This window comes from Caretta caretta, chromosome 27 (genome assembly GCF_965140235.1).
Source record: "Caretta caretta isolate rCarCar2 chromosome 27, rCarCar1.hap1, whole genome shotgun sequence".
Taxonomy (NCBI): domain Eukaryota; kingdom Metazoa; phylum Chordata; order Testudines; family Cheloniidae; genus Caretta; species Caretta caretta.
The window spans coordinates 12,805,778-12,822,279 of NC_134232.1; the positions used below are offsets into that span (position 1 = coordinate 12,805,778).

Here is a 16,502-nt window from a genome sequence, read left to right on the forward strand (position 1 = left end):
GGCCCGGATCTGCTTCCCGGAACGAAAAACAAGGAGTTGATGGAGTTTCGCATTCGGCTGGAATGACTGTTTCTGCTGTGAGCACTCTGAGCGAGCCGCTTCACGGTGCATTTATGAATGGGGGAAAGGAATGAATTTTAGGGGGGAAAGTGGCAATTCAAACCCCGAATTTTCCCTTTGGAAAACGGCAAGATTGGAAGCCAAGAGGGGGGAAAGTTTTGAACTGGAACAATGAAATCCTGCTGAATGTCTTAGGCTGGGGTGCGTTTTGCTTAAACCGCTAACGGGTCTGTGGGTCATTTTTAGATCCGGCGCGGAAAGCGGATCTGGAAAGAGGTGTTAAGAAATGAACTCCGCAAAACAGGCAAACTTTAGTTTGCAAAGGGGCGCGGGGAAGGCGGTGTGTGAGGTGGCCTTCAGGTGAAATTATAACCCCCAGATGTCATCCGATCCCCTCTTCCAAAGTCCCTCAAATTAGCCCCTCTTTTAGAGAACTTCCGAACTTCTGCGCTCTTCTGTCCGATCTCTGCCATTTCCAACCAAACCGAACCAGCGCAGCCTGCGCCCGCGCGGCCGCGAATCGAATTTTCAGCGCTGGTCGCGGAGGGTCGCGGTGGGTCTGTTTCTGGCGGGGATATTTTGATGGATTCAGAAGTCAGAGGGGCGGCGAATGGATTCCGTTTCCTGCTGTCCTTCGGGCGGGTGGGCACCGGAGCTCCTGGCCGGGGCTGGGAGCTGAACCGAAGAGTTCGACATTTGAGCTCTTTATTGAGGCGGGGGGAGGTTTCCCTGGCTTTCCCTCTGGGGGGACTAGAAAGTAGTTTCTCCTTCAGAGCTCGTTTCCAGCCAAGGTGGACATTGGAAGGGCAGATTGTTGAAACAAGTTACTGGTGGTTCCCTGGAGGAAGGAGCTTTCTGGGTGTAAGAGAAGGCCAGCTGGGCCCCTCGCCTGCCCCGCGCATCTTCGGAGATGGGGGTGGGGGCGGTGTTCAGGCCATCCTACAAACAGCAAATTAATGCGAACTTTAAAAGTGACATTTTCTGGGCTACTCAGATTGTACCCAGACCCAATTGCTTAAGTGGGTCTTCAGCTGTACGCCTTCCTTTTGCTCTTGCTCTGCTCCCTTTCATTCGCCAGTGCGCCTTTCCCTCTGCAATTCAGAAATCGCCAGTGGTTTTCCCCCACAAAAAAGCCTTTTTCCTTTTCATCTTGACGCTGGCACGCCGCAAAACACGACACCGCCCCCCCCCCTCCGAATAGGTTTCCAACCGAGGTGTAGCCATAACTGTCCTCCATATGATCCATCAAGGTGCGATCAATATAACTGGACCAGAAACGTGTCTATACTCAGAGCAGAGAGATCATACATGAAAGAGACGTGGAACTCTAGCTGCGCAGTGTACACAGACCACGCACACGTGTGTGCGATGTAGTCACACTCCTAGCAAAGGGCGACCCAAGCATAACGAGCGTGCCTGGGATTCACAGAAAGCGGGTCGATTTGAAAATCCCGGCGAACTTTGTTGCTGGGAAATTCAAAACGCCAAAGCCCAGCCTAGGTCACCTCCTTTTGCGGGCAGTGCGGGGGCTGCCTGCTTGCGTGTGTCCACACACAGCTCTGTGGAGAAATCCTCGTGGCGGGGTGGCTCCAGGCTCATCCTTTGCTTCCTCGCCTCAAATTCAAAGATTTGAAAATAGGGGGTGAAAATGGTGTGTGTGTGTGTATTTGTGTGTGTGTTTGTGTGTGAGAGAGAGAGAGAGAGAGACAGAGAGAGAGAGATGAGGGTGAACTGCACCAGGGGTCCTGGAATTCCCACCCAGGGGCACTGCAGATTGACTGCCACTGCCTGGCTAGTTCCAGAATCACGTCTCTTTCTTCTTTCCCACCCCCCTATGGGCAGCTGCCCAGCCCAGTTGGGCCCCTGCCCCAGGGACTGAGACCCTAAGGACGTAGTACTAAGCAAAGGAGACCCTCTCCTATAGGAATCCTGAGCCTTACTTACGGAGGTCCATTTAGTGATCGCAGCGAGTTATAGGAAGAACCCCCCCCACACACAATTAGCCCCTCAATTAGCCTTCAAATAAAGGTGCGAATTCCCACCCCTCTTCCGTTTTTAATGGCTGGTAAGTTCAAGATCATCTTTCTACCTACCTTGATGACTTATTAATTTGTTGAGGGGAACAAAACAAACAAAAAACACTGGTCTGAATTTTGGCCAAACGCCGTGGCGCATCACATGGGAGGTTGCAAGGGCGCCTCTTGGCTTGGGCCTCTTCCCCAGACCTCCCCCCAAGGGGAGCGATCAGCCGCGGGAGATATTTATCTCCCGGTGTTTTAAGGGGTGCCTTTGCCTGTCCGTCCATGGATTGCCAAGGCTCCAACTCTCTCGGCTGGCCACTGTGACATTTTTGTGCGGCGGCTGGCAGCGCAAACCATGCGCCGGTCAAACCCTCCCTGATGCCTTGGTTGTTTCGTGTGGACAGTAACCCCTCTGCCCTCCCTAGACACGACTCTGGGTTTATGAGCCAAGGCGAGTGAGGAGGGGGGGGAACGAAATGACCAGGGTGGATCCAGGGTCACAAGGATTGGTGATCAGGTGTCTGCGCTTCCCAAGATCCCTTTGAATGGGAGGCTTCGGGTTGCCTGCGAGCTGGTTGCTCAGCACCTGGGAGTCTGGACAGCTCCCAGGATCCGCCTGGTCACACGCTGGCCGTCCCTCAGACAATGCCTTTTAATAGCAAACCTCGGGGGGAAAGGGAACCAAACGCTTCTTCGTTCTTTGCCAGCCCCTTAGGGTAACTCCGGGTGCCATTGTGAATGGCTCAGACTCCCCCATCGATCAGAAGCAGCTAGATTGCATTTATGTATTTATTTGGGGGTGATATTGTTGTCACTATCTCTACGGTGTCTTCCTGGTATAGAGAGATTCGATATCAGTGCCGCTGGTGGGTATTTTCAAATGTTAATTATTATGTATTTTTAAAAAAAATCTGCAAGCCGGAATATTAAAATATAAGCCCTATGCACCTTATCCAAAACCCTGTGTTTTCTCCCCTGTTTGCAAACCATGCATGCATTGCACCAGTATTTAGATATATTTTTGTTCTGAATTTATCGCGCAACTGGCGTACAGAATAAAGGAAAGGAAAAAGACTGTTTAGAAAGGTTACAAGGAGATGCCAGCTGTACAAGACAAGGAAACTGCATTAAGCTTTATAACATCGAATGTGACTCTTCCAAAAGTCGCTATATATTTTTAAGCATGTTGCCAATCGACAGCTGCCTTGAAGACAAGTTAAGCTTCTGGGAGTGGAGTAGTTCTGAGATCTCCTTTGCCCCTCACTCCAAAAAAGTACTCAGAGAGTGCTCTGGCTGAAAGAATGGGGTCTCGTGTATATATATTTAGCATGAGTATTTCAAGTAAACTAGTAAACATGACAGAGTCAACATTTAATATTTATTAATTGTCGTCTTAGGACGCTTGTTAATTACACTTTTGAATCAAATCACAACTGACTGCTGCTCTTAACGTCAAATGAGTATACTGGTGCATTTCACAGAAGATATCAGCTCTGGTGGAAATTTCCACTGTGAGTAATACTTAAAACATCCAATTGAATACGAGTTTAGATTCTGGAAAAAGTATTTTACTTTTTTTTTATACTGATGCATGCAGTTTATTTATTTACTTTTTTAACTTCTCTAGCTTGTAAGCAGCCCTCCCCCCCCCCCGCCCCCCCCGCCCCGTCTGGTAAGTTTCTCGGAATCTCTGGTTGGTTTGCTTACACCGTCACATTCTTGGTTTCACTTTTTAAAAAGTAGTACCAGAGAGATTTAAGGGAAAATACAGAATAGGATGCCATTCCTAACCCTTCAGAATCTGCCTTACGATGCTGTCTAAAATGTCGAATAACTTTGGGACGTCTGTAAAAGCAAGAGACGTTGTGTAAATGATTGTAGCAAAAGAGGACTGCTTTTTAAAAAATTACATCACTGTAAGAAACTGGTTTTCTGTTGCATTTCATTTGACATAAATATTTATTCATCTTAATTAAACGGAACAGAAACACAAAAAAACACTTCTGGTGTCCGACAGACATTTTCACCTTGGCTACAAGTTTGTTTGTTTGTTTTTTGTAAAACTTTTTTTAAACATTTATCAGAAATTCTCTTCCTCCCTTTTATTTAAAAATGCTGGTGTGTTTAAAGGTGATGTAGGCAGGGTTAGAAATATTTTAACAGTGTCTCCTGGTTGAAAGAATGCGTGACAATTGGAATAAATAATAATGAAACAAATTAGAGCAATGCACCAAGAAATATACCGGGATGTATCAGTCGGGCTCTTGGTATCATGGGTTTACACGGATGTATTCGTTACACAAATTTTTCCCTCCCTCCCCTAAAAATGCATCACATAAAGAACTAAAGTAAAGAGTTCTCGTCGTAGGAAAAATAGCCAACTAAAATATATAGCATAGTGAATGCTCTCTTCACACCACCTTTATCATTTGCATATTTGCATTGTTTTTTGCTCCCACCCACGCATAACGAAAAATTTTTGCCCTTTCATAGAAATCTTGTTTGTTTTTCCCTCTTTTTTTTTTTTTTTTTTTTAAGTTTTTAAAACAGGTAAAAAACATCATGACGCACAATTTGGAAAGCATGTCACTTGTGGTACGAGGGTGTTCAAAAAAGCTGAAGTCACTGATTGTTAACAATGAAGGGAAGGCAAACATTCAGTTCCCTTCAAATCAAAAAGTGCACCTTTATTAACCTCAACACGTTGCTTGGTCCATGGTCTAATATTCCATATGAATTCTTTTGTGTTTTACTTTTCTAGTTCAGAGCCTACTTGCATAGATATATATAGATATATATATTTATCTTCTGTTTGCCTCTTTATTGCTTCTAAAAGTTCTTACTGCATCGAAATGCTGATTTGAAGAGGCAAACATTATGTGTTTCTTCATTACACTTCCATGGGATCTTTTATTTAATCCTCGGAAAGAATATAGAATTCCCCTGGTCTGAGATAACCCCTTCTACAAGCATCCTGATAAATAAAATTTAAAAAAAAAAACCCAACGAGCTGGCATTGTTTAAAATTTACTTTGATGTGTTGCCAAACAATATACTTTACTTTTGAGGGGAGGGAAAATTGCTTTATTTCTCCATTCCTCCCCCCTTTTTTTACTGTCCACATTATGATTTTTTTTAAAATAGTGGTACGGGCTTTCTAATTTTCCAATTTTTTCTCCCTAAAACTCTCTTTCCATGTGGCCAGAATGGACACTTGTTCCAACCGACTGCAAACCCGAAGGCTAGCTTTTGTAACAATAATATTTGTACATTTTCTATATATATATATATTGCACCAAAGTAAATTTTCTTGTCCGTGTATACTCTGTCCTGGTCTGCTATCCTTGGGGGACAAGTAAAGGGGGATACTAGTTCACATACAGCCGTGAGTTGAGCAAATTCTAGCTTTCTGTGTGTGTGTGTTACAGGGAGACACCTAACAATTGTACGTTCACAGTTTTGGGGCGGAGGAGACATTTAAAACCTAGAGCAGAATGGAAGTGGGTTTCTGGGGGGGGGGCGGGGTTGCTATGTGCAGTCGGGGGGGGTGGATTTCCAGTGGTCACAAGGGGGTTAATTATGGAAAAACGCATTGAGCTCTTCGTACATCGGGCCTCTGTCATGGTGCAGGTGCATGTCATAAGGCAGGATGTTCTCGGAGTGCACCCCCCCGCGCACCCCAGAGGAGCCAAACACCAGGTTGTGGCCGGCCGGCCGGGAGCTTGGCAGGGCAGAGTAATGCATAGAATAGTGGTAGTTTTTCTCGTGGTCCGGGGAAGAGTCTTGCTTGAGGGAAAAGTTGCCATTAATGCACAGGGGGGGGCTGAGGGGGGCGTCGTACTCCGAGCTATTGTAGTCTGGGGAGGCGTTCCCATAGAGGCTCTCGTAGGTGGCGCAGTAGGCGTGTGTCCGCAGGGCGTGGGAGCTGGCCATGGTGCTGGACTGGCAGTGGGTGCCGGAGAGCCGGGGGCACTGGTAGGTGTAAGGGTGCAGGGCAAAGGAAGAATTGGGGCCGTGGTACCTGGCGGCCTCCTGGCCTTGCTCCGTGAGGAAGTTCCGGGAGTTGAGCTGGAGGCAGCCGGCCACCAGGTTGGTGGTGGGCTGGGACAAGCCCTTGCAGAGAGTCTGCACGTAGCTGACCAGGTCGGGCCGCTTGCCCGAGCGCAGGATCTCGGAGAGCGCCCAGATGTAGTTCTTGGCCAGCCGCAGCGTCTCGATTTTGGAGAGTTTCTGGGTCTTGGAGTAGCAGGGCACCACCTTGCGCAGGTTGTCCAGCGCCGCGTTCAGGTCGTGCATGCGGTTCCGCTCCCGCGCGTTGGCCTTCTGGCGCCGCAGCTTGGAGCGCTCCAGCCGGGCCTTGGTCATCTTCCTCTTCTTCGGGCCGCGCTTCTTGGGCCGGTCCCCTTCGGCCTCCTCCGCGCCTTCCTCCTCCTCCTCCTCCTCCTCCTCCTCGTCCCCGCCTAGGTCCCCTTCCTCTTTGTTTTCGCCCAAGGAGCCTTCCCTCTGCTCCTCCTGCAGCGGGCAGCTTTTCCCTTTCCGCTCCTCCTTGTCGCTCCGCTCATCCTCCTCGCACTCCTCCGCCCAGCTGGGGAATTTCTGCACGTCGGGGAGCAGGCTGGGCTCGCTGAACAGCCTCGTCAACATGATGGCTGGAGCGGGGAAACGGGGGAGGAGGGAGAGGAAACATTTTAGCCAGGCTCCTTCCCAACCCGCCCCCCCCCCCCGCCCCCAGCTCATTGTCTCGGCTGCGTCCCGCCCCGGCGGCGATTCCGTCCCCTGACCCCTGGCTCGGCTGCATGAAGCGGGGGCTCAGCAGCATCTCAGCCCCTGACCCGTGGAGGGGAGGGGGGGTGATTGGCCAGCGATTCGATTTTTTTTTTTTGCCGGTGGAGAGTGGGGACAGGACGCGATTTGCATTGGTGCTTCCCCAGGCGCCGAACCGGAGGGCAGAGGGGTGCAGTTGGCCATGGAGACGAAGCAGGGGGGCGGGGAGGGATGTTCGTTTGATGGCCATTCTGCCCTTGACTTTCCGCCCTGCAGTCAGCTGGTGAGAAACCCTCCCCACGCGGAACACACACAGAGAGATGGAAACCCAGCGTGTGCTGGGAGGGTGGAGAAATTGCCATCGGAAGGACTGAGATACCGCTCCAGATCCCTTGTCAAAACGATCCAATCGTTTCGAAGTGTGATTACAATTAACTGGCTTCCCCATCGCCTTGCGACGGATCCCGGGAAAGGGCGTCTCGTTTGGCTGATCGATTTGGGTTCACAATTCATTCTGAACTCCCGGTTATTTAAAAAAAAATTAAATTACTTTTTATTTTTATTTCCCGCCGTCTTTATTCCGTCCCGTTTGGCTCAGGGCTGGGATTTAAATGCTAGGAAACCAATTTCACCCCATTCGCGTCTCTCTCCCCCGCCCCACCTTCCCGGCTGATACTTCCTCCCCCTGGGTGTCAATTTCTGCTCCATTCATTGCGGGCCAAGACACTGCGAACACTCTTCAACTTTTCCTTCCGTGTGGGTCAGAACAGACCCGTGTCCCCCCATCCTTCGCCCGTCTTGAAACAGGGATCAGGTCATTCCCATTATTATGAATAACTCTGACCTCCCTCCCTTCTCCCCAGACCGGCCCGATCCGACCCCCGGCACCCCCCCCCCCCGACCCCGGCCCAGCTGTCCAACTTTGCATCCGATCACTGTCCCCTGCCCACGCCCCGTTTTTGCGGGTTCGATCAAGCCCCCTGTATGGGGCGAGACATAATTCACACCCCAGCTGCGGCTCCAGATCAACCCCTCAGAGGCGGCTACTAAAACCAAACCAGCGCAGTTAACGATTTTTTAAAAATAGAGGCATTAAAAAATCCAACTGAAGAATAAAAATGCCCCTTCGAGGCCAGCCCTGCTCCCAGACACGGGAGTGTCTTGCTAAAATTACAGAGTTTGCAGCGGGAGTGTGTTTCCCGCGAGCTGTAACTAGCAAATTCCCTCTGCTTTGCAAGGTTTATCTCGCCGCCAGAATCTTTCGCTCCAGCCAGGCGGCTGAAGGGAGCGATCTCATGTCAATTTGTGTGTCTCTGCGTGTGTGTGTGCGTGTGTGTCTGTGTGTGTGTGTGTGAGTCTGTGTGCGATTTTTTATTTTATTTTTTTAACCAGCAAAAAATTAAAGCCGGAGCCTTCTGGTTTTGAAGACACCTCGCCTCCGTCAAAAAATGAAAAAAAATCTCCAGCTTCATCTTTGTTCCTACCCGATGTGTGCAGATACACAGAGCTGTCTGGTTCCCGGGTGGGACAACAGATGGAAGATAGTTTATTGGGTGTATTTTCATTTTTGTAGAGCGATGCCCTCTTAAATCGGGGGCATTTCAATGAGGCTCCCCGCCCCCCTCAACCAAAAAGCAGATCGGATCTTAAAAATAAATAAATAAACCCAGTTCTGGGGGGGGGGGGGGGAGAACCCCCCCCCACAAGCCCCTGGAAGTTGCTTTTTATCCATTCAAGTTTCCAGCCCCGCACCCCCCCTGCACTTCTTACATAACTTACCTTCAAAGCTAACGGGGGGGATTCTTATTTCCTTGTCCCCAGCATCTTCTGGGACTCGGGCACTGCTCCTTAAGGTGCTCAGCTTTCTTCAGTGCGCTATCCAAAAGGAGGCGAGAGTGGCATCTCGACCAAGCAAAGGGGGTACCGGCTCTGATGCTCATGCCATATGGTTGGCACGTCATCGGCCGGAGCGATCACATGAGAGCCAATGATTGACATGCGCCTGCATTCAGGGAGATTTTTCTCTCTGGGGAAGGAGGAATCGCCATCTGTCACTCTGTAGTCCAAAAGAAAAAAAAAAAATTTTTTTTCCAAATCTACAGATCTGCCCACACGCTGCAAAATGGGACCACGGGCAAGGAAGCAGCGCGGGGGCTGAACAATGGGGTGTAGGGAGCGAGCCGGAGCAACGCCCCCCTGGAATGTGGGGGGCAGGCTCCTGTCGCGGGGAGGCAGGGGGGATGTTGGGGGGGCTAGGGGGCTGCACCGAGGGACCCAGATCTAGCCCGGGCGGTTTGCAGGCTGCAAAAAAATGACAAGCCCCGCTCCCTCCTCAGATCTGCCACCAGCGAACCAGGGGAAAGAGCCCAGGCGGTAGCGGGGGGGGCGGCACGGGGGAGGCTCCCAAATTTATGTCACCCCCACCCCCCGAGGAGGACCCCAGAGCCAGGTGCCAGGGAAGGTTTCTAGCAGAGGACACTCCTTTCTGCTGTATCCAATCCCCACACAAGGTGGAATTGTATCTGGGGAGAGGCTGTGTTATTGATTAGCTTCCCCCCCCCCCCCCACATACACACTAAGCAGGTTAGAGGGTAGGTAAATGTCTGGGCATTTGCCAATATTGTGCACAAAGACTGCCCCCATTCTCTCTCTCACACACACACACCCTCTGTCACACACACCCCTTCCTATATTTCACACCTCTCTCTCTCTCTCTCTCTCTCTCACACACACACACACACCTTCCCCTGTTACACACACACCCCCTCTCTCTCACACACACCCCTTCCTCTGTCTTTCTCTGCCCCCCCCCCAACACACACACGGCTGAATTAACAATCCAGGAGCGTGGTTCTATTTTTTGGCTCTACCTGTAAAGAGAAGGATAAAAATCAAGCCGCTCCCAGATTTGACCCCGGCTAGGAACAAGCCCCCGACTTTGTGAGGCATAATCACAGGGCCGGGCTTGCCAGCTAGGATGCTCGCTGCTGTCGTGTTTGCAAACTTGCAGTGGGTAATAACAGGGTAATGGCGAGCCCCCATACAGCATAATGGGGCGTCATTACCGCCTTTCTCAACACACCCGCCTCCTTCTCAGCTGAGAAACAGCCACTCATCAAAGGTCCCCAGGTGTCCGCTCCCTTTTCTCCCTCTCTTTAAACTAGAGTGACCAATTCAGCAGCAGCTCCGGGTTATCGATAGAGGCTGAACTCTCCTGAGGGAGGCAGAGCTGGCCGATTCGGACGCCACCTTGGAGCCGAGGTATGGTTAGCCTGGCCTGTCGCAGGCCCCTGTGTAGGCCTTTCCCTGGACAAAGCCTGGGTGGGAAAGCAGGTGAAGCTGAACAAAGCTGATTGTGTGGTTTTACCTCCCCTTCTGCTTCGACAAATGTCTGCTGGGATATGGTTCAAATCTCCCCTTCTGGGCTTCTGTCTTCCACGCGAGATCCCAGGAACTGACCACAGGACGCAATGTCTCCCACGCCCAGCTGGCCGAATGAGGCACCCAGGTGATCAGACGGGCATTTTGTACCCTCTCGCTGAGCAAGTAGTAATAACCTAGGCATGTCCAGGCCCAGCTATGGCCCAGATCTGAGAGTGAGCCAGGCTCCTTGTCAGCCCCACGTAGGCCCAAGGTTTATTATCAACCAACTTCTGTATTCCGGAGAAGGCAGATCTTCAGGTGAAACACGTCCCAAGAGGTGCCGCACCTTCAGGAACTGGCGTGAGAGCTGTTCGGCAGCAGAAGGGATTACGAAACAGGAGCTGGGACCATTGTCTGCCTGGATCCCAGGTGTGTGTGAGTCACAAAGCCAGGGCCAGAGATGCAGGGGCTAGTGTGAATGGACACGTGTGTGCTCACGTACATGCCTACACACATAGAGGTGTACACGCATGTCCATGCATGGAGAAGCGTGCGTGCTCACACGTGGTCACTCACACACGCTCACACGTTTTCCCATGCACGCACACCCGCCCAAGCGAGGCCTGCTCTGTGAACATTGAAAGAGCCGAGAGCCTATTGGCACCTTGAAGATAACCCCCTGCCTCGAGGGGGCTCGGTGGGGCCGGAAGGGACCACGGGAGGTCAGCAAGGGGCCAAGTGAGCCGTCCCTGGTGGGCATTTGTCCAGCTTGTTCTTAAAACCTGCTCACCGACGGGGATCCCACAGCTTCACTGCCCGTATCTCTGCACCAGGCTGTGCAGACCCAGAAGTGCCATGCATTTCGCTGGGGGAAGGCAACCCCCAGATCTCCCCTTCGCCCCACTCCCTGTTTCTCGCCACAGCCCCGGTCGGGGCTCGCCCGCGCCACCTGGCCCCCGGCCTCAGCCCACGCCTCCGTCCGTCTTCCGCTCGCCCTTGGCCGTGGATTTATATATTTATTTTGCCTTCAAGACTGCGCGGTTGCCGAGTGACTGGGAAATGCTCACTCCCCTTCTGCTCTGCTGCTCCCGCGTTGTGGAGATTGAAATTGATTTTCCTCGTCTTAGCATATTAAGATCCAAAGTGTGTCTCTCGACCCGTCTCCCGAGAGCACGAACTGGCATCCACCGCAGAGGGGAGGGAGGTGGCAGCTTGCGAGGGCACCAGACGCAGCAGCATCCAGAGCGTTCGCTCAAGCAGGCTGCCTCTCCGGCGCAGCTCTTGTGCAGGGAGCCGATGCCCCCCATCACGTGAGCGCCCGCAGCACACACGGAGGATGGAGCCAGCGGAGGCTTGTTTACGGAGTCACCTCGCCCATCTAAGAGCCAGGAGGAAAGTCGGGGCCCGACTCCCTTTGCCTCGCACCTTGCGTTGTCATTTAAACTAGGACGGGGGGCGGTGCGGACGCACCCACCTTGGCCGTCTCTCCATCCCCTCCTCCACGAGGGCTCAGAAGAGGTCATGAGCCAAGGTCAGGCCCGTGGGGCAGCCTGAGTCTCCAGCCCAAATATACCAGGGCCAGCTGGCCAGAGGATGGGCAAAGTCATGCAACTTGTATCTTTTCCTCACCAACTGCTATACCAGCCCATCAAACCCCGTTACCGACACGAGTGAATTTAGCCTCGCAAGCCGCCCTGTGTTCCCACCCTCATTTTTCAGAAGGGGAAACTGAGGCACAGATGGGGGAAATGCCTTGCTGAAGGTCATGTAGCGTGTCAGTGGTGGAGCCAGGAGTGGAACCCAGGAGTCCTGCCTCTCCAACCTCACCTTATATCCCTCCTTCCTTCTACAGATGGGAGTTACAGGGGCCTGAGTTCGAGCTCCACCGCTGACTCACTGAGTGACCTTGCGGGGTTCACGCCCTTGTGCCTCAGTTTCCCTTCCCATCCTAGATCTAGTCTGTTTGGACTGTAAGCTCTTTGGGGCAGGGACTGTCGCTCGGTATGAATCTGGACTGTGCCCGGCACAATGGGGCTTCAGTTTTGGCTGCGGCCTATAGACGTCATTGCACTATAAATAATAACAAATGATAAATATTCTGTGGCGCTAAAATGTAGCCACCAAACTAGGCAACGGACAAGGAGCAAGTCCATTGGGGTCTTGGCTATTGCTGTTAGGTTACGCAGCCAGAGGCTACGGTGATGGGCAGCTGTATAAAACTCTGAGAGAGCAACTGAAAGTTACAAAAGACCCGATTCTCAGCAATGCCCAGGCCCCTTAATGCCCACTGTAGGTGCCTTAAAGCGGATATAGATTATAAAGGTAAGAGACCAAGGAAGTCACAGTTCTGGAGCAGACTGGCGGGGAGAGGAAGTGACTTAAAAAGCTCCACCCAAGAAGCAGCTTAGGGACTAAGGAGATGGCATTAAAAACCCCTCAAACTCGGGGGGAAGCCACCAGAAGCTCAAACCGGGAGTCCAGTCAAGTCCACTGACCTGAAAAGGAGCGACTGGGCTTTGCGAGTGGCCTGGGCTCATCAGCATGCACGGCCGCTCCAAGAGAGAAGGAAGTGGAGACATGAAAAAGGAAGAGCGGATGAAAGGAGAGCTGCGAGATGGAAACCAAAACGCGTCTTAATTGTGCTGTGGACTTTCTCTAATGGATAGCTCCCTTTTCCCCCCCTCCCCCACTTCCTCGTTGGCCCCCTCCCCAAGCCACCCTGGGAGTAGCAGCTGGCAGTTGGCCTGAGATGCAGATGTGGCCAGTGCAAGGTGGCATCAATCCCCCCCTTCTTCCCCCCCAGACACATGGGGCTGATTTTCAGAGGGTTAATTCCTCCACGCCTCCCCCTGCTGCTCCCACTCAAACGTTCAGCAGAATCCAGCTGCTACGTAGACACCTAAACAAGGGGCTGCTTGTCCCCAGGGCTCAAACCCAAGGGTGCTCTTTGGACAAAGCCACACCGTGTCAGTGTGCTCTCCTGGATTGTGTCTCCCAGTCGTCTCGGGGTGTCGGTATTTGCGGGTACCAATGAAGGGAAGGTGGATTCTTCCTCCCTGGCACTGTGGTCCAGGTCTGCATGCCTTCAGAGAATTGCACCCCCACCCCACAGTGTGCCCTCGATTATAGGCAGGTGCCCAAAGTAAGACCAGGTTTTAGACAGCAGGCCTCTCGTTAGCCAGATGCCCAAGCAGCGGCGGGACGCATGAGCCCCATAGCGCATCTCATCTGGGGATGATTCACATTTTCCCTTGTATTACGGTAGCACCCAAAGGCCCCCGTCATGAGCCAGGTGCTGCACCCAGAACAAACAGCTGGTGCCCAGCAGGAAGAATTTACAGTCTAAGGCACCAGGTATATACAACGGGACCTGTGCTGTGTGGAACAGGGTGCCGCATTTTGTCCCCAGTGTTTTAGGAGCCAGGTAATTGCTGGTCCTTTAGCTCCCAGAGCTGGTCTCTGCCCGTACAGCTGCAGATCCCGCCTCAGGCCTTCAGGTGACCCGAGCCAGGGAGTTGCTTTGCGTGTGGCAGACCGGGCCCTTCGTCCTGGACGGCTCAGCTGTTGTCTGCGGCACACAGGTGAGCCCCGGGGATGGCTCAGCTGATGTGCAAGCAGCGAGGGCAGGCTGCTCCCAAACCCCACATGTGCCCACTACCTGATACCTGGTCGGTTAGTCAGCTGTCCCAGGGAGGAGGGCTTTCACCCCTCCCCTCCTCACAGGGTGGCTGGCCCCTTTAAGTGAGGCTGGTCCTGCTCCCCAGATGACCAGGCAGGTACACCCAGCTTGGGCCTGATGAGGGCTGGGGTGACAGCGTAGGTAGGGGATCAGAGGAGAAATGCCTGGCAGTAGGAGTGTGGCGGGAGGGGCCAAGGGGAAGGCCCTGAAGAGAGCTGGGGGGCCGGGGGGGGGGGAGAGTTAGCTCCTGTGGTGATTACCCTGGAGGGGGGCCAGAAAGAGAAGGGCTGGGGAAGCTGCTTGGAAGAAAGGTAAGCTGGCAGGCCGGGAGAGGCGGGGGGAACTGGACACTATGAAGGGCTGTGAATTGATTCCCCTGGGGTAGGAGGAGATCCTCTGGGTTTCCTTTTTCATTGTTGGAAGAACCCTGAGGCCCCGTGCCCAGGAAAGTTCCCCGAAGAACCTGGTGCAGAGAGGAAGGGGATGACTGAGGACTTTAAGATGAGCTGTAACTTGCTTTAAGGCAGTGGGGTGGGAGGTGGGAGCCCAGGATTAGGAAAGCAGGGGGATGTCAGGTCAGAACGAGGGGCCCTGGCAGAGCTGGTTCAGGGAGCACAGGATGGGGCTAGTGGGAGGTGGGGTGGGGGCTGTGGATCTGGATGAGGGGCCCTGGCAGATCTGGGAAGAGGGCCAAGGGCTGGGATAGCGGGGGGTGGAGTGGGGGCTGTGGATCAGGACGAGGGGCACTGCAGATCTGGGGAGGGAGCCCGGGGCTGGGCTAGCCAGGGACTGCGGGGCTCCCGTTTGGTGCCCTTGTGGCCATTCCCCCCTCTGGATGGGGGCGTTTGTCGTTGGCCTCGGACCTGAACAGCCCATCTCGCTGGCTCGGGCCAGTTCAGCTCTCGGTAGCTGGTCACAAACCAGCCCAGCGAAGCTGTGTGGGGAATTGGGCTCCCACCAGGTATCTGCAGGACACGAGTTTGCTGGGTCTCCACCCGGCTCCCACATCACAACGAGGCCACTGGCACCGATTGGCCCCTTTACTGGCAGCCTCAGCGGAGCCCATGAGCTGCCTCTGTCCTCCTGGCACCTTGCCACCCTGTCCAGGTGAGATCTGATGCCAGTGGGGCACGGGGGGGGGGAGGGTTCACCTTGTCACTGCCCATGCTGCATGCACTTCCCATGGGGTAGAACAGGGGTGACCCTCAGGCCTTGAGGCCCAGCCGTGGACCCTCCGCAAGGACAACATGAGCCACCGGGCTGCCCCGACCCCCGAGTGAAGCCAACTCCACGGCTCTTTCTTGCTTCTTCCTAGCTGAGCCCTTACCCTGCAATCTGCAGTTGGGGGCGAAGCGGGGGGAGGCCAGGCAGTGCCAGATGGCCACATGGCAATATTTCTGGCTACAGATAGATCGATGGGATAATGTGTGTAATGGAACCACTGTCAGGGAAAATGGCAGAGGAGGGGGAGAGAGAGAGGAACCTCCCCCCCATCCATCCAGCACCCCCCCACCGGTGAATAAACGAGACCAGGGCCCGGGATCCCTGCAGGGTCCGATTCTTAATGCCGCTTCCCCCGATTCCCCTCGACACAGATGTTCCTAATGGGCTCGAATCCTATTAAGATCCCGACGGCTGCGCGCCGTCAACCTGCGGGGCCTTAAAAATAGATGGGAGCAGCAAGAGCGGGTGCTGAGTTTAAGGGGAGCTGGCCATCAGCCAAGCTGGGGGACGGAGGGGCTTCTTCTCTGGAGGCAGCGTGGCCCAGTGGCTAAAACGCGGGGCTCCTGCCTCCCACTAGACTGGGGCTCTAGTCCCACCTCTGCCACTGACCTCCAGAGGGTCACAGCCCTGTGCTGTGCCTTGGTTTCCCCACCTGAAACAGGTGGCTAATGCTGCAGACCCGCCTGTGTTTTGAGATCTGTGAAGATGAAGGGCTATAGACTAACTGCCGCCATTCTTCATCAGTCAATCTGACTGGGCTTCCCTAAGGAGGGGAATATCATTATCCCCATTCTACAGATGGGGAAACTGAGGCACAGAGAGGGAAAGGGACTTGCCATAGGCCAGCCAGCCAGTGGGCAGAGCCAGACTAGAACCCAGGCCTGCTGAAATCCAGTTCAGTGCTCTATCCACTAGGCCACAAGGCTTCGCGGTGCAACAGCCATTGGGTCTGACTAGCTAGTCCATGCCCCACAGAGCCCACTGAGTGTCTGTACAGAGGGTGTCTGGCCCATAGTGGGGGCTTCTAGGCAGGCACTTTCTTGTTATTCGCAGGCCACGCTTCTGGTTCCCAGGAGAGATCCAGGCTGGGAGCCTGTGGGCTAAGCCCCTGGGAGGGGAGAAGCAGCCTTGCACAAACATGCAGTGACCTACCTGGCTAATCTACAAAGAGGGGTGAGCTTTTGTGTTGGAGCAAAATATCTGGGGGGGGCTGTAGGTCTTCAGTGCTGGGTCCACAATGGGTTGGGTTGGTTTGCCGAAAACTGAACATTTGGGGTTTAAAAAGAAGGGGGGGGGGATTCCATGTCCAACCCCCCCAATGTTTTTCCATAGGAAACTGTTGAATAACGTGACGGTTTTGTTTGTTTGTGGTTGAAATTTTCCTTGGGGAG

The 16,502-nt window shown here is 53.2% G+C and overlaps 1 protein-coding gene across 2 annotated transcripts; it reads right to left on the reverse strand.

Annotated features, from left to right (window-relative positions):
• Window positions 1-3,445: 3,445 nt before the first annotated feature.
• Window positions 3,446-11,106, reverse strand: NEUROD2 (neuronal differentiation 2). Of its 2 annotated transcripts, none has more exons than XM_048830362.2 (3): window positions 10,213-11,106; window positions 8,625-8,901; window positions 3,446-6,730 (listed from the first exon to the last, which is right to left on the reverse strand). In XM_048830362.2, exon 3 carries the CDS (start codon window positions 6,723-6,725, stop codon window positions 5,655-5,657), a length of 1,071 nt encoding a protein of 356 aa, XP_048686319.1. In that variant the 5' UTR covers window positions 6,726-6,730; window positions 8,625-8,901; window positions 10,213-11,106; the 3' UTR covers window positions 3,446-5,654. The 2 variants fall into 2 exon arrangements, with proteins under 2 accessions (XP_048686319.1, XP_048686320.1); XM_048830363.2 differs by having other exon boundaries at window positions 9,716-11,106.
• Between the last annotated feature and the right edge of the window lie 5,396 nt (window positions 11,107-16,502).

Bases quoted from the DNA above. Each gene is read 5' to 3' on its own strand.
- NEUROD2 (XM_048830362.2), bottom strand. From the start codon at position 6,725: ATGTTGACGAGGCTGTTCAGCGAGCCCAGCCTGCTCCCCGACGTGCAG.